General features: G+C 40.4%; 1 protein-coding gene across 3 annotated transcripts in view; it reads left to right on the forward strand.

Moving 5' to 3' along the window:
* The first annotated feature begins 714 nt into the window (after positions 1-714).
* Positions 715-24897, forward strand: part of SNTB2 (syntrophin beta 2) — a 77776-nt gene continuing 53593 nt past the window's right edge. For 2 of the 3 annotated variants that reach the window (XM_081107762.1, XM_081107763.1), the window contains exon 1: positions 727-1310. In XM_081107762.1, the coding sequence (XP_080963888.1) occupies positions 776-1310 (535 nt within the window). In that variant the 5' untranslated portion in view covers positions 727-775. Of the gene's footprint in view, positions 1311-24897 lie in introns of all 3 variants that reach the window. The other variant, XM_081107761.1, reaches the window with a different exon arrangement.

Genomic DNA, 24897 nt, shown 5'->3' on the forward strand with positions numbered 1-24897 from the left:
AAGAGGACACCTTCCTTTAACGTTGCTGGCAAGTAAATAGATGATTACAACGCAGAGTGCATGCTTGGAATCCTGTCTCTGGACCTTTGCCGCAATTATCTCTGCTCCACCTATTCACCTTCCATTGTCACCTCTGTGAAGCTGACCCCAGGCCTCACTGAATGTTTCTTACATTCTATTCTCAGGGCGTTTTCTATCACTTAACCACATGCTATCACACCAGGTTGTCTGGGTCTCCGTTTTCCTCCCCCACTAGACCGCTAGCGCTCCGCTGTGGTACGACTTCTTCGGCTCATCTCCAGCCTCATAAAGAGCACACCAGCGGAGCCCTCAGTAAATACAGAATGCACCCATCAGTGCAAGCATGAACGTGCAACCCCGTCTTGCAAAGTGCTTCTCGAAGCTTCTGACTTTGCTTTCCGGGCCTAGGCAGCTCCGGTGAATTGCACGGTGTAAAGGTCAGGAGTTGGCGGCGTGGGTGGAGGGTCCGGCAGAGGCGAAAGGAAGGAGGAGGTAAGATGGGGCGCCACTCGGCTCACGCTGCCCACGTCCGGTGAGCTGCAGGGGACTGGTCTCCTGGCAACTCCTTCATCTCCCGGAAGCGGCTCGTCTCCCCGCCCCCTCCGAGGGTGGGCGTGGCCTCATGAATAATGAATCGGCAGGGGGCGGGGCGGGGCCCGCCCCCTCTGGCGGGAAGGGGGAAGCGCCGAGCTGCCTGACTGGAATGAGGGTAGCGGCGGCGACTGCGGCGGCGGGAGCGGGAGCGGGACCGGCCATGGCGGTGTGGACGCGGGCCACCAAAGCGGGGCTGGTGGAGCTGCTGCTGAGAGAGCGCTGGGTGCGGGTGGTCGCCGAGCTGAGCGGGGAGAGCCTGAGCCTGACGGGGGACGCCGCGGCGGCGGAGCCCGAGCCCGCGCTGGGGCTGGCGGCGGCCGCCTTCAACGGCCTCCCGAACGGCGGCGGCGCCGGCGACTCGCTGCCCGGGAGCCCGAGCCGCGGCCTGGGCCCCCCGAGCCCGCCCGCGCCGCCGCGGGGCCCGGCGGCGGAGGCGGGCGCGTCGCCGCCCGTGCGCCGGGTGCGGGTGGTGAAGCAGGAGGCGGGCGGCCTGGGCATCAGCATCAAGGGCGGCCGCGAGAACCGGATGCCGATCCTCATCTCCAAGATCTTCCCGGGGCTGGCGGCCGACCAGAGCCGGGCGCTGCGGCTGGGCGACGCCATCCTGTCGGTGAACGGCACGGACCTGCGCCAGGCCACCCACGACCAGGCCGTGCAGGCGCTGAAGCGCGCGGGCAAGGAGGTGCTGCTGGAAGGTGAGCGGGCGGCGGGCGGCGGGCGGCGGGCGGCGGGCGGCGGGCGGCGGGCGGCGGGCGGCGGGCGGCGGGCGGCGGGCGGCGGGCGGCGGGCGGCGGGCGGCGCTCACTTTGTCTCTGCCCCCTGCCCCTCGGCGGAGCAGCCCGGTCCCTCCCCCTCCGAGCCCTCGCCATCCCCGCCGGCCGCCGGTGGCCCGCTCTCCCGGGCCCGGTGTGCTGGTGTTTGGAGGATGGGAACACGGATGCTTCTTGCGGGAAAAGTTGGGCCGCCGCCGAAGTGTGGCTCGCGGTCCCGAGGAAGCGTCGGTGGGGATTTCGTAAAAAAGCAGCCGCGCTCGAGAGCCCCGCCTGGGCGCGCTGAGCCGACGCCGGGAGCTGCGGGGGCTCGCGTCCTGGAGGTCTCCGTGCGCCTCCGGAGTCCCGGGCCGGCGCCTTCTTCACTCCCCTCTGGCTCTCGGGGCGGGCGGGTTTGTTAAAAAAAAAAAAAAAATTATCCACACGGATGCCATCGGTATGCTTGGGCAAGCCACCAAAACGCCGGTTAATTTACGGGAATTTAACCCATCATTGGCTCTCAACAATAACCAGAGCGGATCATGGCACTTCCTTGAAGCCAGGACGCTGAGGCAGCAAGTTCGTGTGGTTAATGAGCCTTGCTGAGCGGCGGAGGCTCACGTGTTGGGACATTCGCTGCCAACGAGAGTTTTGCCCCTTTTGCAAGAGGCTGGTGCCAGCTTCCTTCCACTCACAGGCGTGCTGCTGCGCGGCTTTAAGCTTTCGGAAGCCTGAAATGGTACATTGCAAGATAGGTTTGAATAGCCAGGATTATTTAGTATATAGGCTGTCCCCCCCCCCAAAAAAAGTATACACACACTTGGAAAAATTGTAAAGGCAGTGTTTATTAAAATTCATTTCATTTTCAAAATTGAGCACTCAGCTGTTAAAGTGTGTATACATTTTGGGGCGGGAGGGGGGCGGGGGAAGACACCCTGTATACGCGGTCTGTAACCTGGATCTTTCGCGGTGAATTTGTGGGACTCAAAGGCAAACCCAGTCTCTTCTCCTTGAAGGACTCATGCATGTTGGAGGTGATAGAGTATCTGTATTGTAAATGTGATCTGAAAAGCCAGTTACTTTAGAAGTTTTTTGAGGCATCGGCTTTCTTTTCGCTGGTGATTCAGCCATTCAGGAAGCGTTTATTGCCTGCCGAATATAGAAGCGAATATAAAAGATGATGTGTCTATTTGTTCTCTACTGAAGGAAGTGATAGAAAAATGCAAAACGTACCAGTCATTGATTCTGTGGTGCGAGCTATTTATAAATGCCAAGGGAATGTAAAGTTAGGAAGCAGTTAGTGAAAATCAGGATTCGTCATGGCGGACTTTTTCAAGGAGCTGAATCTTGAGCCTGGTCTCCAAGGATGCGACGGACAGAGGCAGAGATGACCAAGGAGGGTATTCCTGGCAGAGGAAGAACAAGGGGGGGGGGGGGGGGGAGTAGGGGTGGGAAGGGACCAATCCTCCAACTGAGAAGCCAGATCTCCTGCTTGACAAAGTGATTTTTACTTTTTTCAAAGTAGCTAGTAAATATTTGGAAAAATGTTAGTTTGCAAGAATATGGTTTAATGTGCTCCAGTTGTGAAATTCCAGTGTTCCACATTATAATATCCTATTTATAAATCTTATATTTTTCTTTTTTTTATATTTTATTGATTTTTTACAGAGAGGAAGGGAGAGGGATAGAGAGTTAGAAACATCGATGAGAGAGAAACACCAATCAGCTGCCTCCTGCACACCCCCTAACTGGGGATGTGCCCGCAACCAAGGTTCATGCCCTTGACCGGAATCGAACCTGAGACCCTTGAGTCCGCAGGCCGAGGCACTATCCACTGAGCCAAACCGGTTAGGGTAAGCTTACTTATATTTCACTTGTAGGTGTAGCTAGACAGTGTTTAGAAGTTAGTGTTAATAAAGCAACAAATAAGAAAAACAAACAAACAAACAAAAACCCATAGACACAGACAGCAGTATGGTGGTTGCCATAGGGAAGGAGCATGGGGGTGGGGATAGTAAAGAGCAAAAGGGGTTAAATATATGGTAACAGAGAAGATTTGACTTTGGGTGGTGGGCACACAATGCAATATACAGATGATGTATCATAGTTTTGTACACTTGAAACCTTTATAATTTTTTAACCAAATGTTAAAACCCCAATAAAAAAAAAGAAATTAGTGTTAATAAATGGAGTAAAATTATAGATTGTGGCTTGGTGGTGAGTATATGAAAAAAACTTAACTGTGTGCTTTTAAATTGGCCTAGCTAAGCATTTGGTTATAAATTCTTAGACCCAAAATATTGAATGTAGTACTATTTATGTAGTACTCAGTGGAGATGCTAGTTTGAATATAATTTGAACCTGGTATTCATACCAACTAAGTGAAAATCATCTAGTAAATGTTTTCATTAGTTTAAAATAGGCCACATGTGCTTTTAGAAGGTTTACAAACGGTGGCATAATAACATTTACTGAATGCCTTTTTACCTAACACAGGTTCTACTTTACTTTCCCATTTTTGTAAAAGACAAGCACTTTTTGTCCTTATATGTGGAGGGAAGCATAAAATTGCGCTTTCAAGCCAAGGGATATAAAAATAAAATTACTTAGAATAAGCAAAAATCACTGAAAACAGTGATTTAATTGATCCATTCAAACTACCTAAAATTGAGAGCTGGTATCCCATCCAGGTAGGCCACTTTTTAAAAGACAGAATTTATGTTTAGCTCTTAAAGTTTTGGAACTGTATTGTTCTTTCATTAGATGTCTCAAAACTTGAAAAGCTGCCTTGACATAGCACAGTGATGCTCTTTTGTGGTACGAGCAGGGAATTTCAGGCATGCCCTTGCCACCCCCAAGCAAAGGAGAGCTGTAGTCTCTGGTTGCCTGTGGTTAGGGAACTGAGTTAAAGGGTTCCTATTTATCTCATGGATTTGTAGGGATTATTCATTCATACATCTAACATTTATTCAACTCTGCCATGTATCAGAGGCATTTGAAGATACATAATTTCTGCCCCTCAGGAAGTTTGAAGTTGAGATAAGAAATAAGTGCAGTGCCCTAACTGGTTTGGCTCAGTGGATAGAGCGTTGGCCCGTGGACTGAAGGGTCCCAGGTTTGATTCTGGTCAAGGGCACATGCCCAGGTTGCGGGCAAATCCCCAGTTGGGGGTGTGCAGGAGGCAGCTGATCGATGTTTCTCTCTCATCGATGTTTCTAACTCTATTCCTCTCCCTTCCTCTCTGTAAACAAACAAAAAAAATCAATAAAAAGTATATATTTTTAAAAATAAGTGCAGCAAAGGGCTCTAATAATACAACTCTAAGAGGACACAGCATAAAGGAAAAAGTTTATAGAAGAACATAGCGGGGATCAGAGGTTGAGGATGGCCAGGAAAAAGTTGATGGAGAAGTTGACGCTTGAGTTGAGCCTTCCCCTAAGAAGGGAACGCTGCTACCAGTAAAGACACACAGTGAGAGGCATTAAGAAGGTAGTCTGCCCAGTGAGGGTAGAGTACAAATGAGGACTTTGTGGTCAGACAGATACAGGTTTGTTTCTGGCTAGTGGTTTAACCCCTAGGCAAGTTACTCATCTTGCTAAGCCTTAGTCTCCTTATCTGTAAAACCAGGATAATAATAATGCCTCCCTCAAAGGTTGTTTTTCATTTGACAGTTTATGTGCTGGGTACTTTTTAGGTACTGGCCTATAGCAGTAAACAGCAACAATAACAAAACCAAAAAAAAAAAAAAAAGTGTGAATGAGAAAGGTAGGACTGGGCCATGAAGATGTGCCTTGAGTTAACAAAGACATTCTCAGAATAGCCAGGATAACACATTGTTAAAAGGCTCCATTTTACTTGATAAGAATAAGAATTGTTTTAGGTTGAACAGGTTAAGAATGAGTTTGCATTTCTTGGATGCAAACACCTTTTTTCTAATCTTGTTTTCCTGTTTTTCTATCATCTCTGGTCTAGGCCAACTTTTTTATCCTTAAATTTTGCATTTAGTTTTCCCCTACCTCTGACTTCTCCTCGTCACACTTACTACTCAGAACCTTAACACTTGCTATTAGCACTGTGCTTGTAGTTTTTTTGGCTGGTGTTTGTTGGCACTTACATGAAGATATGCAGAGATAATACAGATTGTAAGCATAAAGGGTGACTACTTACCTATCAGATATTATATGTTGAATTTACTATATCCTGTATGCTAGAAATAGGATTTATCCAGAAAGCTTCTAGAATTTATATTTTTAGGGCAATAAAATTGGTTAAATGAACATGAACTAGTAGACTATACATCAAAAAGTGTTCCAGATGAGGTTAGGGAAGACAGTATAGTGTCCAGGTTAGGGTTTGATATTTGAGAAAAGATCAATATTTTTAAAAGTCTCATTGGAATATTGTTGGTGTGGGAAATCATTTATTGCTGAAATATGGTACTTAAAATATTGCTATTGAATATACTGAAAAGAAAATGGTTAAGTGTATAGAGGAAGTAGATTGGCATGAAAGTTAACTTCAAAATTGAAAATAATTTTTGTATCTAGACTGGTTTGAGATTTTGAGTGTCATATATGATATGGCTTGTTGTATATGTTAGGGGACATACAATAAATAATGCTGACATTATTATGCTGCTAAATTAAGCTAGCTTAGATTCCTACACTGCCACTTTCTTTGTATGTTGGACAAGTTGAGAGTTTCCTAGGGAAAACATAACAACTAGTGTCAGAACATCTGTATTTCTGCGTTTTTGTTGTTGTTTAACTAGCCTCTTTCTGTTTCACTTGAATGCTAAGATAGATGTGTTTGTATGAGAAGCTATGTCTTTGCAATCAGATTATTTATTATAGAGTTCCCTTCGTGTTAAAATATGCTCTTTAATTTATTATCAAAATACAAGAAGTTTATTGATTCTAATTCAGAGTAATTATGAAAATTCTAAGAATACTTTTAGAAACCATAACCAGGCTTTAATTTAGATCTCAACTGATGACTTGGTAACTTCAGCCTGTACAGTTTGTGTTGTGTAATCCTTACAGGATAAAAGTTACTTTACTTTGTGATCAAATGTGTGTCTTTGTACTTGTAGATAAGATATGAGTACACCCAGTGGCTATAGGACAGTGGTCATTCAAAGAATCAATCACTTTCCTTAGCTAGATTAGCACACTATCCTAACTGAACAACAATAATGTTGCTTGCTTACATTTTCCACTAAAATGCCTTGCATTTTTATGAGGATTTTGAAATTATCTGTGCATTTTTATCTGCATTTTCTCCTCTGACCTTTACACCGTCCTTTGAAGTGGCGGGCTGTTTTATCTTTGTTTTACAGAGGATTACACTGAAGTTCATTGAAGTTAGGTGAGTTACCAAAGGTATCAGAATTTCTCTTGATTTTTAAAGGAAAAATTTTATGTTTCCTTTGGACAAGAGGAAAAATCTTACCTGGAATTTAAAAAGTTGTAAAGTCTCATCTTCTAGATGAGAAATCAATGACCCAGAGAGGTTAAAGTGGCATGTTTAAGGTCACCTAATTAGTGGTGGAACTTGGACTAAAACCCAGTGCAGAGCTTTCTCCCTTGTGCCGTGCTGCCTGTAGTCAGTCAGTCAGATATTTTAGTACCTCCTATGCATCATCATGTTGCAGTGTGCTCTTAAGAAAACAGTGTGCTAAAGAAGTTGAAGGTGGTCCCTGGTATCTAAAACAGACTGACATAGGCGAAGAGAAAAATGCCACATAGAGAGTAACTGCTAAAATGTGTAGTACTCACTCTTCAAGAGTTCTCTGAAGAGCCCAATAAGTTTGGAGACAGGAGTTGAGTATGGCTTCATGGGGAAAGGATCGTTTGATCTGAGATGTGAAGGGTAGGTTGCTGCTCTATATGGAAGGCCATCTAGTTGAGGGGCTAACTTGAGCAGAAACCAAAATGAGTCTAGCATGTGGTAGGAAGTGAGATAGGAATGGACCTCGGGATAGAAAATAAAGCTGGGTAGGTAGGTAAATTGGAGCCAGATTATGCAAGGCCTGAAAGCCAGCCAGAGGAATTTGGGCCTTTTTCATTCTGTCAGTCAACATTTATTTTATTAAGTACCTATTGCAAACAAGGTGCTGTGGTAAATGCTGGGAATTCAAAATTGGGAGTAATCCCTGCCCTTTAGGCGAGTAAGGAAACAGTTATAGCAGGTTGTGATAAGCGCTTTAAAAGAGGTGAGAACATGATGCCCTGGAAGCAGAGATAGAAGCTCAAAGGAGACAGCTTGTCAAAGCTAAGAAAGTGTTAAGTATCTGGTGTGTTGAGAGAAGCAAGCATGGTGAAGTATGGTAAGTGTGTACCTGGAGAGCAGGCTGGAAAGGTGGACAGAAGCCAAATTGCCAAGGGCCTTGTATGCAGTGCCAAGCAGTGGTCTCTAAGTGGGGTGTATATAGGGTCAAAAGTAGGTTTACAGTTGGTGAGTATGTGAAACAGTTTATTGTATTATTATTTATTAATTTCTACACAAACAACTGTAAACCTACTTTTGCCCCACCCTATATTTGTTTCTCAAACTGAAAAAAGGTTTTAGGCTTCATTAATATTTAATGTATAGATGACACTGGGTCATTGTCTCACTCAGTCTTATAAGATCGTGCTATTACACATTCAACATACAAGTGATGTCTTGAGGGGAAGAGTGGAAGGTTCACAAAGCAGAGGAACTGGTAGTGGTGACCTTACTAATTTGTCTGCTATTATCATATTGCAGTTTACTTGCGTCTGATTGAGTGGCTTTACTTTATATTGTCTGTTTTTAACTAAATCTTCACACAATGAACAAGTGGCTTAAAGATTTGTACAAAGATTAAAGATTTGTACAAAGAAACCATGGATTGAAGATAATTCTAACACAACAAACAATAACAAAGCGGTAGAGCTGACATTTCTCCTAGTAGGAGCTCTCTGTCACATTTCAAGGTAATCATATCTGTCTAGAAGTCAGCCTAAAAAATGAATTTGCCAAATAGACTATGTGAAATGTGGATTAACACATTATCATTAATCACTTCACCCTGAGAATATTGTACTTTGAGACATATAGTAGCTAATGATAGTATGAGTTCATCAGAGATATGTTTGTGTACTTATTTCATCTTTATCTCATTCTTTCTTGAATTTTATACTCTATAGATTTTATAATATACATTACATACATCAATGAATATTCAGAGATTGAGGGTATAGACTCACATTTTTACTGAAGGGTATGTACTGTTAAAAATTTTAGGCCTGGAGCCCTGGCAGGTGTGGCTCAGTTGGTTGAGCGTTGTCCTGTGTACCGAAGAGTTGCCCGTTCGATTCCCGGTCAAGGCACATGCCCTGGTTGCAGGGACCCCAGTGGGGAAGATGGGGGGAGGGAGCCGATCGATGTTTCACTCTCACATTGATGTTTATCTCTCCCTCTCTCTCTCTCTCTCTAAAAATATCAATAAAAATGTAAAATAAAATAAAAAGTTTTAGGCCTGGGGAGCCAGCCACTCAGGCTTTATAGTGCTTTAAGTGAGAAAGTGCTTTAAATGAGGGTGCACTGTCTTAAAAAGTTTAGAGTGGCAGAGGGAATGTAGGAGTTCAAGACGTGAGTAAGAAAAAGCAGTTAGAAGGCTGTTGTGACACCATAAGGATAGTGACACTAGATAAGACAGTATGAAACTGAAAAATATTAAGGACATAGAAACAGCAGGTCTAAATGATCAGTTTGAAGCCCTGGCCAGTGTGACTCAGTTGGTTGGAGCGTCATCCCATAAATTTTCCTGGCCAGGGCACATGCCTAAGTTGCAGTTCAATCCCCAGTCAGGCGTAAGGCAGCCAGCCAATATTTCTCTCTCCCTCTCTCTAAAATCAATAAACGTATCCTTGGGTTCGGATTTAAAACAAACAAAAAAATTAAAAATTGTTTGTTTGGAGGCTGAAGGAGAGAGAAAAGTGGAGGATAACTCCTAGATTTCTGGGGAAACTGGATAACTATGAAACCAATATGAACAGTGGAAGGACTAGTTTTTTTGGATGAAGATAAGAAGTTTGATTTGGGACATGTTAAGTCTGAGTAACATGTGTGACCTCCTGGTGCAGAAGGTCAGTAGTTGGTTTGAAGTACAGGTGTGTAGTCAGAAATGTCAGAGCTGAACTGAAGATTTAAGATGTCAGGGTAGAGGTGGTAATGGATGCCTTTTGTGGATGTAATCATCCAGAGAGTGCAGATTAAAAAGAAGAGTAGAACCAGGATGGAAACCCGCACAACCCTTCCGTTTCAAGTGAAAGTGGAGAAAAAAGAAGCAGGAAAGATAGTCCTGGATGTAGGGAGAGAGTCTGGAGAAATGGTGCAGTGGAAGTCAGTGAGGCAGGAGTTTCAAAAGGAGGGGTGACCAGCATCTTCAGATGCTACAAAGAAGCCAAGAAAGTCAAGAACGAAAAAGTAGTCAGTTGGGTTTGGTAATCAGAGAACAAGGTGTTAGAGTTCTCATAAAAGCAATTTCAGCAGAGTGACAGGAGCAGAAGGTAGTGAGTAGACTGTACCTTTTTAAAGCTTCTCAGAAAAATAAAATAAAAGAAGCGAAGATGGTAACTAGAGTTGAATGAAGTGTCCAAGGAAGATTTTACTTTTGTGGTGGTTTGTTTTTTATTTTGTTTTGTTTTAAATGGGAAAAGAAGAGATAGAAGGGAAGGGAACTGATGCAATCCATTTTTGAGCCAGGAAGTGACATGATGGGAACAGAATTTTGGTTGGCAGCAGTGGATAGATTGGATGCAATGCAAGGAGGAAGGACCAAAGGTAGGAACACTGCAGCTGTTGCAATAAAATGCAATCCAAACCAGAGGCGATAACCATTGAAGGGGGTGGAGGTAGTAACGGTGGGACTGGGAATAGAGAGGAAGATTCCATTCAAGAAACATTTTTCAAAAATTTATTTTGAGAGAGAGAGAGGAGAGAGAGAGAGAGAGATTGATTTGTTATTCACTTATTTAAGCATTCATTGGTACTTTTTGTATGTGCCCTGACAGCGATTGAACCCGCAAACTTGGCATGTGGGACAATGCTCTAACCAACTGCGTTACCTGGCCAGGGCCTCAAGAAACATTTTAAAGCAGGCGATTCTACCAGGCGACAGTAGAATCCATGAGGAACATTTTCCCTCCGGGACAGTCTCCTTCCGACTTCCCCCACACCCACAGATTTGATACTTGTAGAGAATCTCTGGCAGTTAACCTCTGTTGGTAGCACAGGCATTGGATCCCTCAGGGACACTGGGGTGGAAAATTGAAAGCCAGTTTTAAAGAAAGAAATGACAGGATGTGGGGGCAGACTGGATATAGTGAATTAGCCCTGAGATTTCTATCTAGGGACATTAGAAGATTGGTTATTACCAGTGGAAGGCGGGGGAATGGAAAGATGGGGAGGGTGTTAAGCTTATACTATTCAGCTTTGTTATAAACCACTTAGGCAGTGTAACTCTGCGGCTATGGGGACTGAGAAGAAGAACTTTAGGGTCACGAAGCATGAAAACATAGTCTTCCTTTAAAGGGTTTTGTGTGCTATTTCTCTAAATTAGAGAAATGAGCTTTTGACTTTTCCTCCGGAGAAATTATGGTATGTTCAGGTGAGTTTAAAATTTTGTGTCTGGAGAAATACAGTTGATTTAGTTACTCTAAGTGTTGTTCTAAGGAAAATACACTGATTCCCTTATCAAATTTATGTTCAAATTTAATTTAAAAACAAAACTCGTGAAATAATGGTGTATATGAACAAAGGGCCAGTGATTATGGTGTCCATAGATTTGCCTTTTGGAAAGAGTAAAAGAGTTACAAAACTCAAATCTGGTTTCGTTTCTGTGACCTGGCTCCCAAGACATTGCTAAAATGCTTTGACATATAACTAGGTACGAATATGTGAAGTGCAGATATTTTTAAATTCCTTTGGCTTTTCTACAACATTTTTTCTTTCTACCGTCTTCTGATCCTCTTGTTTCTGAATTTGCAAATTCCTTAAAATGCTTTATGAAAAGTAAACTGAATGGGAGAGATGAGAAAGTTGAGTCCTCTGTTTTCCATTTAGCTAATCTGTCATTTGGGTAAAATGCTACACCTTTCACTTGGAAAATGGGAAGCTTTAATTGTTCATTGAAAGAGACTCAGGTTCTGGCTTGGTTGCTCAGTTGGTTGGAGTGTCATCCTGTACACCAGAAGGTTGCAGGTTCAATTCCTTGTCAGGGCATATACGTAGATTGCAGGTTCGATCCACAGTTGGAGCGCACATGGAAGGTAACCGATCCATAATCAGTGTTTTTCTCCCCCGCCTCCCTTTTCCTGCCTCTCTAAAATACATTTTTAAAAAACATACCCTCGGGTGATGATTAAAAAAAGAAAATAAGAAATTCAGAAAAATCATAGATTTATTTATTTTTAGTAAAATGAATTGATTAATAACAAAAAATGATAGTACACATTCCTTATTCAAGGCTCTTTTGGTTTCAGAGCACAGAAGCCCATTGAAGCTAGTTCACTTAAAAGGATGGAGGAGGTTCTGTAAAGATACAGACAGGCCTCAGGCTCCTGGGAATGCTGAGCAGCCAGGCCTCAGGACCACCGCTCACTCCCTCTCATGCCTCATCTCAGAGCTTTGCTGTTTTTCACTATTATTTTCTCAAATAGTTAGCTGATTGTCTCAGCATTACTTGTCAAATAATCTTAACCCTCCTGAGGCACTGTCTGTTAGATTGATGGGGCTGCTTGGCATGCCATGTGGGGAGAGATTCAAAGCCATGCCTGGGTTCGGCAGGAAAGCTTGCTAGTCAGTGATGTCTGCAGTGAGTGTGCCGTGGGCAGGTACACATGCTACCCGTCTGCCACTGGAGGAATGCCCTGACCTTGCCTTATTGATTTGAAATGTACTGTGTGTTTTTTATATACTTATTTTTTTTTTTTTATATTCTGTGATCTCATTGTGGATTTTTCTGTTGTATTCTATTTGAGTATTTTGTAACATACCATACTTTATTGTACCTATAACATTTAACATGTGAGAACTCAAGTGGACTACTCAATAAAAATTTGAAAAATAACAGGCGGGTATAGTTACTTATTTCTCCAGAGAAGGTTTGGAATGATTTTATCATTCTTTGAAAAAATCCTTTGGGATTTTTATTAAAATTGTATTAAACCCATAAATTAATATGAACAAAACTAATGTCTTTGTAATATCTTCCCCAGTCATTCTGCCAGAAGTCTGGACCTCACTCATCTGTGTTCCAATCATGTGGGAAGGGCTATAGGATGTTCAGATTGGCCAGGCTTATATCAGGTACTCACCTTGGAGCCAGGGAATAGGGCAACCTCTCCTGGTTCTAGATGGACTGACTGACAGTGGGGATTTCTCAAAGGATAATCTCGGTAATGTTACCAGAAGGAGGAGGAATGGATGCTAGGCAGACCTGAATTGCAGATGTCCACTATGATGTTCTTAAAACATCAGGAGACAGTACTGGCACAAGAACAGACATATAGATCAATGGAATAGAATAGAGAGCCCAGAAATCGGCCCGAACCAATATGCTCAATTAATATTTGACAAAGGAGGCAAGAACATACAATGGAGTCAAGATAGTCTCTTCATTAAGTGGTGTTGGGAAAATTGTACAGATACATGCAAGAAAATGAAACTAGACCACCAACTTACACCATAAACACAAATAAACTCAAAATGGATAAAGGACTTAAATATACGACGGGAAACCATAAAAATACTAGAAGAATCCAAAGGCAACAAAATCTCAGACATGCCGAAGCAATTTCTTCACTGATACAGCTCCTAGGGCACTTGAAACTAAAGAGAAAATGAACAAATGGGACTACATCAAAATAAAAAGCTTCTGCACAGCAAAAGAAACCATCAACAAAACAACAAGAAAGCCCACTGCGTGGAAAAACATATTTGCCAATGTCATATCTGATAAGGGCCTAATCTCCAAAATTTATAGGGAACTCATACAACTTAACAAAAGGAAGATAAACAATCCAATCAAAAAATGGGCAAAGGACCTAAATAGACACCTTTCAAAAGAGGACATTCAGAAAGCCAAGAGACATATGAAAACATGCTCAAAGTTACTAATCATCCAAGAGATGCAAATCAAAACAATAATGAGGTACCATCTCAAACCTTTCAGAATGGCTATCATCAACAAATCAACAAACGACAAGTGCTGGAGAGGATGTGGAGAAAAAGGAACACTCATGCACTGCTGGTGGGAATGCAGACCGGTGCAGCCACTATGGAAGACAGTATGGAGTTTCCTCAAAAAACTAAAAATGGAACTCCCATTTGACCCTGTGATCCCACTTCTAGGAATATATCCCAAGAAACCAGAAACACCAATCAGAAAGGATATATTCACCCCTATGTTCATAGCAGCACAATTCACCATAGCTAAGATCTGGAAACAGCTTAAGTGCACATCAGTAGATGAATGGATTAGAAAACTGTGGTACATCTACATGATGGAATACTATGCTGCTGTAAAAAAGAAGGAACTCTTACTATTTGCAACAGCATGGATGGAACTGGAGAGCATTATGCTAAGTGAAATAAGCCAGTCAATGAAGGAAAAATACCACATGATCTCACTCATTTATGGATAATAAAGACCATCATAAACTTACGAACAAAAATAGATACAAAGGCAGAGCTGCCTCGAACAAACTGTCAAACTACAGCGGGAAGGCCGGGGAGGGTTGGGGGGCAGGAGGGAGAGGGTAAGAGATCAACCGAAGGACTTGTATGTATGCATATAAGCATAACCAATGGACATAAGACACCGGGGAGTAGGGGAGGCCAGAGGATTGTCAAGGGCGGGGGGGAAAAGGAGACATATGTAATACTCTTTGTAATACTTTAAGCAATTAAATAAATAAATAAATAAATAAATAAATAAATAAATAAAAAACATCAGGAGACAGAATTAGAGATTAAATGAGAAACTACCATGTTAAGACATATAGAAACTTTATAGACAGCTGTAAAAGGAAAGCAAGAAGAATAAATTAGCTTGGATACAACTGAACTAGAACTTTTCAAAAACTCTTGACACTCCAAAGTTATTCCCAGCATTTATTTTAGTACATTTTGAACATCACATTTATATGAATTCCAAGCAACTTTGCAAGTATGCATTATGATTATCATTTTATAACTAGAACAACATAAATATGGAGAGCTCACAGGTAGCCTTGAAATTAGATTGGGATAGAGAAGAAGCATTGTCTATCAAAATAGACATCCACAATTTTTTTAGTAAGAATTATTTTGGTTGCAGACACCCAAACCAAACCAAGCGGAAGTGGAATGTATTGCCTCATATAACTTCTCAGAGTGGGGCTGGATCTAGGTTTAGGTCCAGAGGGATCCAAAGGCTCAAATTATCTTGGCTGCAACACCTCCTGCTATGGAGTCTAATTCTGTGTAGTCAGCTAAGATGGTGCTGGCAGTTCTGGGAACATAGGGTCCTAACTTAGTAACCCTATTAAAAAAGAAAACTCTTCTCGTACCCACGTATCAGTCTCTGGGAAGGACTCTGAGTAGCTCTGCTTTGTCTGCCCCTTGGACCTGTCATTATTCCCAAGATGAGGGAGACTATGATCTAGGCCTGGGTCACGTGTCCATTCCTGGTATGTTGAAATTGGCAGGCTCACCACAATATGAAATAAATGTGGAATGGGGTGGTGGCTAGGCAGACTTATGTCCACTACAACAATGTAGATATTGAAGCTGTAGAGCTTAAAATATTTTTGTAGCTAAATTATACATTTAAAATATTAAAGCAATAGAAATAATGACATTGCTGCAGAGCTTTACATGTATTATCTCGATTATCACCTGTGTGGTAGGTAACATCATGCCTATTTTAAATATGAAGAAATTGAGACCTGGAGAGATTAAATAATTCACCCAAGGTGACAGCACTCGGATGTAAAGGCAAGGTAGTTACTCAGATTTATCAGACTCCACAGCTCTTGGTATTTACCATGATAACAGATTGCTTCCCTGATATATCAGTTTGGGTTAAGAAACTAGCAAGTTCTAAAGACCAGCAGTATTTAATTTACTATTATGATTGGCTTAATGCACAGGAACTTGTGCTCTGGACTCTGTTGTTTTGTCTGTGTGGAGGTTACCGTTAATGTCTCCCAGTCTTTTTGTTTCTGATTTTTCATTCTGGGCACAAATAGATAGCTGGTTAATCAACTATATTGAGTGCCCACACTCTGCTAGACACTCTATGTACTTGTAAGTACCCAGAATGAGTTTATAAATGTTAATAAACTATATAAACCAATCCAAATTATTTTCTACATTATAAGGAGAGATCTTGGAATAAAGGAGCATATAATGTTAGGAATGTGTTTTGGCCCAGGTGGAAGAGGGCGGGACAGGGAATGGAGGTGGGAGGTCCTGAAGTTGGAGGTGTTCTCTGTGAGGGGAATGGCATGTCCAAAGGGCAGAGACGGAAACTAGCAAGTGATGTTCAAACTCCAAATAACTGATTTTCAAGACTCTGGAACACTGAGTCTTAAAAGTTTAGTAATGTTTTATTAGTAAAAATGATACAATTGATTTCTTAGATATTCTTTTAACAACTTTGTTCATTATCTGCTGCTTTGTAATGCAAAATAAAAAAATTTTTGTAATCTAGCCAAACATTTTATTATATTTTTATTGGTTTCAGAGAGGAAGGGAGAAGGTGAGAGAGATAGAAATATCAATGATGAGAAAGAATCATTGATTGGCCACCTCCTGCACAACCCCTGCCTTGGATCGAGCCCAAAACCGGGGCATGTGCCCTGACTGGGAATCGAACCGTGACCTCCTAGTTCAGAGGTCAACACTGAACCATTAGGCCATACTGTCTGGGCAGCCAAACATTTTTTTTTTTTTTTGGTTGATTTTTGTTTGTGCCCTGACCAGAGATTGAACCTGCAACCTTTTCATATTGGGAGGACATTCTAACCAACTGAGCTACCCTGCAAGGAGCGGCTCTTCCATTTTTAATTTATTACTAAGTTATTTTACTTTTGGAAACATCAGTTTTAGCAAAGCAGCATCTAAACTGTATCTACCTTTACAAAAAAATGTATGCCCAAATGAAACACAGTCTGCTTCACTGAACACAGTGTCTTGGGTTTGCCTCCTTACTCTGCTGCAGTTGTTGGCTAGTAAAAGTATTTAAATTGTCAGCTGTTTTCATTGCAATAAGAGCAGTCTACCTTTTAGAAAATAACTAGTAATCTATACTTTATTTTAGAGTACTAAGAGTAAATATTCTGTATTAGTCTCTTCAAAGATTATCAATTACATACTAGAATAAAATTGCACTTTTACAATGAACATAAAATAAAGTAATTGAAAAAAATTAAGCTAGCTCTGGGCAAATAAATTCTGCAGAAAAAAAAAAAACTCAAGTGAATTTCTGAAAATCATTGTTCACTGCAGATATTTTAATATTGATCTTTGTCTACTTACAGTGTCATAGAGTTGATTTTTTATATGTGTTAATTTCATTTTAGAATACAGAATAATGACAGTACTCAACAAGATTAGCATTAATCATTTATACTGGAAAATAAATCATTTTAAATGTTGCAATACTGGTTTTTAGCCCTAACCGGTTTGACTCAGTGGATAGAGCATCGGCCTGTGGACTGAAGGCTCCCAGGTTCAATTCCCGTCAGGGGCATGTACCTTGGTTGCGGGCACATCCCCCGTAAGGGGTGTGCAGGAGGCAGCTGATCCATTTTCTCTCTCATAGATGTTTCTAATTTTCTATCCCTCTCCCTTCCTCTCTGTAAAAAATCAATAAAATATATATTTTTAAAAAATACTGGTTTTTAGCAGCCAGGTCTGGTAGGTAGTATCAGACAGCCGTATTTGTCTGTATATTTCACATAATTTTTTTTTACATACATATTTTGACAATGAAAATGTTTTTCAGTAGCATGATGAGGGCCAAGGTAGGAGGAGGGCGGGGCTAGATGGAGGTAGGCAAAGGGGGAGGGGGAAATGGGGGCCAACTGCAATAGTATCAACAATTAAAATTTTAAATTAAAAAATAAAAAGAATGTTTTTCCTCTGCTTCTCTCTGAAGAGATTGTGGTTGAGAGAAAGAAAATCTAGTTCCCTCTTATTCCTCTATTACCTACAGGTTTACTCCCACTATTCTCTTTTTATTTCTCATATTTCCTCCTACTTCCTCTGTGCTTGGGTCTCACTCAAAAGAAGTCTCTAGGCTCCTTAAGGCATCTCTAACCCTCAGAATGTAGTTGCAGAAACTACCTGAGTCTTCTGGTACCAAAAATGCTTTGGCTCCAAACTGAAGCATGAAAGGACAAGATACTTGGGGAAAAATACAGCAAAGCATTTCTGACGGCCATTAGCTCTTAATGTGCCCTTGGAAAAAATAATTTCAGCATTACAAGCCTTACATTTCTTACCTATTAAAAATAAGGTGACTTCCAGTTCTCACATTTTATAATTATAAATATGAGATCATGAGAGAATGAAGAATTATAGTTAACATAAATTGACTATACACAAATACATGGATTGTCAGAGAATTAGAATATAATCAAATTATTTGTAATACTAATGTTATTTTACATATACTTGAATCTTTCTTTGATCATTCCTATGGAACCTCAGGATTTGTAATACCTTATTGTGAACATTACTATTGTGACAAAGATGCACAAAGTGCCAGATAAGAGGTTTTATGTTATAGATTTGCAGATAAATCAGCTTTTGCTCTCCCGCCTTTCGTTATAACATGTAACTTATCTCCTTGAGGCTGACAAAGGCAGCTCTTTAAATGAACTTTTTCTTCAAACAGAAAAAAATCACTTAGAGAAGAGAGAAATATTGAGCCATCTCAATTGCAGTTAATTTTGTCACTGATTATTGTGTACCTTGAGGTTTCTTCATTGCTTTTTAGTGAATGAGAACAAGATTATCTCAATGAATATTGCAAAGAAAGGTCAAAGTGGAGGACTTAGATGCCAAATAATCTCTTGTTCTTTGCCCTTTTTAGAGTGGAAAAGCAGGAGAAATGTGGGAATTGTTGCATAAATATTATATTTATCTGTGTTGGCTATGGTAAAGCAATTTACTTAGTGATTTAAGAATTTAGATGCTAGGGATATTTTGACAAGGTCGGGAATCGATTTCTTTTGCAAAGAAGTTAATATATATCTTGTTTAGCATTAGCATATTGCCATGAAATTATTTTTTTAAATATATTTTTATTGATTTCAGAGAGGAAGGGAAAGGGAGAAAGATAGAAGGGAGAAGGAGATCAATAATGAGAAAGAATCATTAATCGGTTGCCTCCTGCATGCTGTCCACCAGGGATCAAGTCCATAACCCAGGCATGTGCCCTTGACCAGAATCGAACCCAGAACCCTTCATTCCATAGGCTGATGGTCTACCATGGAGCCAAACCAGCTAGGACCATGAAATTATTTTTATGTGAGGTATTCTTTTCCTCTAGATTGTGTTCTTGGCACCTAGCAAAGTGCCAGTCACATCACTAGTATGTATATTTGTTAAATCAAAGAAGGATGGAGTTATGGAGCACCTAATCTGAAGTATAAAAAGGGCATTTAAAATATAGGTGACTTAAAAGTGTTCTTGCAATACAATTTATTTTTTCAGGCCTATAGAATTGAAATATAAGAACAACCAATTCGTGACACATTAAGTTCAGGATATGATTACTACTAGGTAGGAAGGTGAATGGCATTAGGGAGAGGTTCAGAGGGACTTTTTGTTAGGAAATAAAACTGAACAAATAAGTGTTAAGATTCCTTTTGTGATTAGAAAAAACAACAAGGATAAAAATTGTTTTAAAGCAATGAAATAAAAGAAAGAAATCTTATACTCATTGGCCTGAGGCTTAGGGTAATATTCTAGGATACTTTGGAGGGAAACTTTGTTTCCCTTAAATTCTTCAAAACTTTTGTTTCCTTAAGTACATACCCAATTGTTTGGTGTGTGTATATTTATTTTAAGGTTGTTTATCCATTTCAAATGTAAAGATTCTAATACTACTTAATCATTCTTTAGCTACTGTTCAATATAAACTTGAAATGTTACAGAAACAGTTGAATTGAAAAAGATTTGCTATATGGCTTTTATTGTTGTTTGTTTGTTTTACTTGTATTTGTAGATTAAGGCTCAGGCCAAATTGGAGATAACCTGTTTACATATCTTTGTAGTGCACAGAGACAACCCGTTTTACCTGACTATTTGTTATCACTTGAGGTCAGGAGCCCTGTAATACACATCTTATACTAACCTGCTCACAACTGAAGTGATGTTTTTGATGTGTGAGTGAGATCCTTTCTTTACTCAAAAGTTATCTTAAGCCCTGGCCCGTGTTCCTCAGTGGTTATGTCAGCCTGCACACCAAAGGGTCTCGGGTTTGATTCCTGGTCAAGGGCATGTACCTGTGTTGCAGGTTTGGTCCCACCTGGGTCAGTTTGCATGTGGTAAACAACCAATCAATGTGTCTCACATCAATGTGTTTCTCTCTCTCTCTCTCTCTCTCTCTCTCTCTCTCTCTCTCTCTCTCTCCCCCCCCCCCCCCGCCCCTTCCTCTCTCTCTCTCCTCCTCCCTTCCACCCTGTCTAAAAATCAATGGAAAAAATATCCTTGGGTGAGGCTAACAACAACAAAAAAGATAAATAAAAGTCATCTTTAAAAATATAAATATAGCGGGGGGGATGAGGATGGGGGTTAATGGGGGGGAATGAGGACACATTTGTAATTCCTTAACTAATAAAGAATTTAAAGATATATATATATATATATATATATATATATATATATATATATATATCCGAAACCGGTTTGGCTCAGTGGATAGAGCGTCAGCCTGCGGACTGAAGGGTCCCGGGTTCGATTCTAGTCAAGGGCATGTACCTGGGTTGTGGGCACATCCCCAGTAGGAGATGTGCAGGAGGCAGCTGATTGATGTTTCTCTCTCATCAATGTTTCTAACTCTCTATCTCTCTCCCTTCCTCTCTCTGTAAAAAATCAATAAAATATATTTTAGAAAAATAAATTAAAAATATAAATATAAAAGAAAGAAATAAAAGTATAGGTGTATCTATTATGAAGTTTTTGATCTGTGTTTTAGTGGTGACCTCAAGCTCTGCTTTAAGGGAAAAGTCTTTTATAGTTTTTAGGGTACTTGTTTCCTTTTGTACACTTACCTTGGTAGTTCCTTAAGGAGAAATAACCCATAATAGCCAATACTATCTTTTCCGGTGTCTGATAACACTTACCTGAATATCAATGACATTTCAACAGCAGATCACTGCTTTTTACCTTGAATCCTACACTGTAGCCTTTGGTAACTACCAGTACTTTCATTTCTCTGAATGTTTCATGTTCTTCCTTGCCTCTGTGCTATAACCCCATCCAGACTTGCTCATTTCCACCTTGTCTACTTGTCTTTTTTTGGCGGAGCGGCAGGGGGGGGGGCTTTTATATATTTTATTTCGTTTACTTGCATGCAACAAGTTCTCAATGCTACATCTTTCCAGAAAAGGGAGATGATTGGTTGAGGTGATGAGGCAGGATGTATTTAAGAAAAGACGACATGGGTTTTTAGCCAAGGCTTTGCCACAGACTGTGACTTAGAAGGAATTTTCTAATTTCTTTGATTCTCATTTTTCTTAGCGTTTCAGTTTAACATTTTAAAAAATGAGCAGGTTGTACTGAATTATCACTGAGGTCTTCTCTAGCTCTAAAATTCTATACATTACCTAGTTTTAGATTAGTGTTTGCACATAGGTCACTCTGGATGGGTTTGTATGGTGGGGTGGGAAGAGATAGAACATAATACACTTGAAATTCATAGCTATTTTTTTAACCTTCTCTAAATTTTGTCATTTACTTAGGCTCTCTTGAGTGTAGCTTTGTAATTCATGTGTACTAAGTACACTGGTGAATCTTTCTACTTTCCTAGAATAATCTCCAGGAGACAGGAGGATTTAGAATGCATGAAGATAAATATAATCTCAAGATAAGCACTCTTACTGATTATAGGAAGCTAATATTAACACAAATTGGCCGTCAGTCTCAAGGACAAATTTTCACATATCCAAAGCTGCTTTATAATATTGCCTTAATTATATTTTGACCAGAATATTTGTTATGGAATTTTTTAATTAACTGTAGATACCTCTAGAATGACAATGTTCTTTGGTTTTGTCATTATTCCAACACCTCAAATTACTCTTGCTCATTAAGAATGATGTAAAAGTGGGTGGGGGAAATGAGAAGACAGTGGTCAAAGAATACAAACTTCCAGTTGTAAGATGAATAAGTTCTGGGGATTTAATATTCAGCATGGTAATTGTAGTTAACAACACTACAGAATACACTTGGAAGTTACTAAGAGAGTAGATCTTACTAGTAAATGTTCTCATCATAGACAAAATATTGTAATTATGTGAGGTGTTGGATGTGTTAACTGATAACTTTATTGTGGTGGTCAATTTTGAATCATCTACATCATTTTGTAGGATGTTTACCAATTTGGATTTGTCTCTTATTTTGTTGAGACTGCAAATATTCTATTACTGTTTAAACTTTTCACTAATTTTAGCATTCTTCAGTGTGGCTCACAAGAATTATTACTGTAATGTTCTAATGATTATTTTCTATTTCTCTCATTCCTTTGACATTTATTTATTGGAATTCTCCTATGAGAGCTGTCCCTTCTCCCCCATTTATTTGTTTAAGTCTTTATTTAAGTCAGTATGGCCTCAAGGATATTTACTTGTTTTTTAGGTTATAATTCCATACCGCTATTATTTATATTGATGCTCAAATTGTTCCACTTTTAATTTCATTACATTTTAATTTAAAAAATTAATAAGCCCTGGTCGGGTGGCTCATTTGGCTGGAGCATCTCCCATACACCAAAAGGTTGTGGGTTTGATTCCCTTTCAGGGCACATACCCAGGTTGGGAATTTTGATCCCTAGTTGGGGCACATATGGACCCAATTGATGTTTCTCTCTCACATCGATGTTTCTCTCTTTCTCTAAAATCAATAAAAACATATCCTCAGGTGAGGATTAAAAAATTAATAAAACCAATTATCAGTGAATACAGTTGCTTGAGGTGGGTTGAGCAACGTATTTCACAATAGCTTAGCATTCAGTAGTTGATTTCTATGAACTTTGACAATTCTCACCCACTACTCCTGAACTCCTTCGTCATGTGTTATATAAGCATGAGGAGGGAAAGAACATGAACCCATCTTTGTTTTTTCTCCTCTTCCTGAACCCAGTTAATTCTGTCAGTTTGGTCAGAAAATCCCTAATGACAACAAAAGCTTGGCAGTTACTAAGAGCAGTTCTTTTGTATGATTTAAAAAAAATTACAACGTGTTTAAAGATATGGAAACTTGATGGCATTCTCATTCCCCAGTGGTGACTCTGTGACTGGGTGTTCAGGATGGAGTGCTTGCTGACCCCTAGAACAGCTATTGTGCTTGGTTAATACTGTGTTTCCGTCTGTAGTTTATCATTTGGGGTGCTGATCCAAAATAAACTATCCGGTGTATCCAGCCAGTCCAGGACATACCCACTTAGCAACAAAACTATGGCTAAGGATTTCCTTGTGCTTAAACTACTAGAGTTTTAGGTTTTATTTATTTTTATGTTTAGGGGTTTTTGTCTAGTGAAAAACATTACTTTTAGTATTTTTTTTTGTTATTTCATTTTGTTTACTGTTGTTATATCCAGTTATGTGTAACATTTTATTTATACTTCTCTGCAACATTTATCACATTTTGCCTTTAGTAATTTTTACTTTATAAATTGGTCTTTTTTTGTGGGGTGCTTGTCTTCCTTTTTCTTCTTTTTTAAAAGTATATTTTTATTGATTTCAGAGAGGAAGGGAGAGGAAGAAAGAGATAGAAACATCAATGATGAGAATCATCAGTCAGATGCCTCCTGCACACTCCCTACTTGGTATTCAGCTCTCAAGCAACCAGGGCATAGGCGCTGACCGGGAATTGAATCAATCGTGACCTCCTTACTGGTTCCTAGGTCAACACTCAGCTACTGAGCCACACTGGCTGGGCTTCCTTTTCCTTCTTAACTGGACAACTTGAGGACAAAATCTGTATATCAAACATTTTAAATATCCCATATACTTTGCACACAGGAGAGAGTTCTTTGTTGTTGAAAAGGGGGACATATGGTTTTTAAGAGTAAACAAAATTGTTTTCTATCACTTTTGTTAGGAATTGATAAAAGCCTACACACTGGGTTGGTAAGGCAAGAATTTTCTTTACTTACAGAAGAATGTTCTAATCCATTATTGACTCCTCATAATGAGATTAAATTTTTATGTCACTGACTGCTCATATTTGCCCTGGCCGGTTTGGCTCAGTGGATAGAGAGTTGGCCTGCGGACTGAAGGGTCCCAGGTTCTATTCCGGTCAAGGGCATGTATTGTGGCTGCAGGCACATTCCCAGTAGGGTATGTGCAGGAGGCAGCTGATGGATGTTTCTCTCTCATGGATGTTTCTAACTTTCTACCCCTCCCCCTTCCTCTCTGTAAAACAATCAATAAAATATATGTTTTTAAAAACTCATATTTAAGCCATGTGTTTAAGTTGATAATAGTTTAAGAATTGTTTTTTTAAATGACAGACTGTTCTGACAGCAAATTTAGCTGAAAAAGAAAAACAAAGATCCTACATATGTAATTTATGTGATAATCTTCAGTATATGGAGAGAGTGACCATATCCCACTTAGTCAAAAGGCAAACATAATGGTGTTGAACAAGGTCCCTTTATCCAAATATTTGCAAAAACTCTTAATCTAGAACTATTATCAACTTTCAAAAATGTTTAGGAAGAGAGGAAGAGAGGGAGGGAGGAAAGGAGGGAGAGAGGGAGGGAAGGAGGGAGGGAGAGAGAGAAAGAGAGATCAGTGATGAGAGAAAATCATTGATTGGCTGCCTCTTGCACACCCCACACTGGGGAATGAGCCTGCAAACCCAGGCATGTACCCTAACCAGGAATCGAACCGTGACTTCCTGGTTCATAGGTCGATGCTCAACCACTGAGCCATGCTAGCTGGGCTAATCCATTTTTCTTTATTATTTTATGGCATGTATTTTAAAATTAACTTTAATATTACTTATTGTAGAATATATGCTTATTATTAAAAAGTTCAAACATTATAGAAAGTTAACTTCAAAAATAGAAATCCCAATACAAATATAACTATTACTAGAGGCCCGGTGCACAAAAATTTGTGCACTCGGGGCGGGGGGGCATCCCCTCAGCTTGGCCTGTGCCCTCTTGCAATCTGGGACCCCTCGGGGGATATCCACCTGCTGGCTTAGGCCCACTCCCCCGGGGGATCGGGCCTAAGCTGGCAGTCAGACATCCCTCTGGCAGCCCAGGAGCCCTCGGGGA

Source organism: Myotis nattereri (genome assembly GCF_964212035.1).
Source record: "Myotis nattereri genome assembly, chromosome: 15".
In the NCBI taxonomy this organism is placed as follows: Eukaryota; Metazoa; Chordata; class Mammalia; order Chiroptera; family Vespertilionidae; genus Myotis; species Myotis nattereri.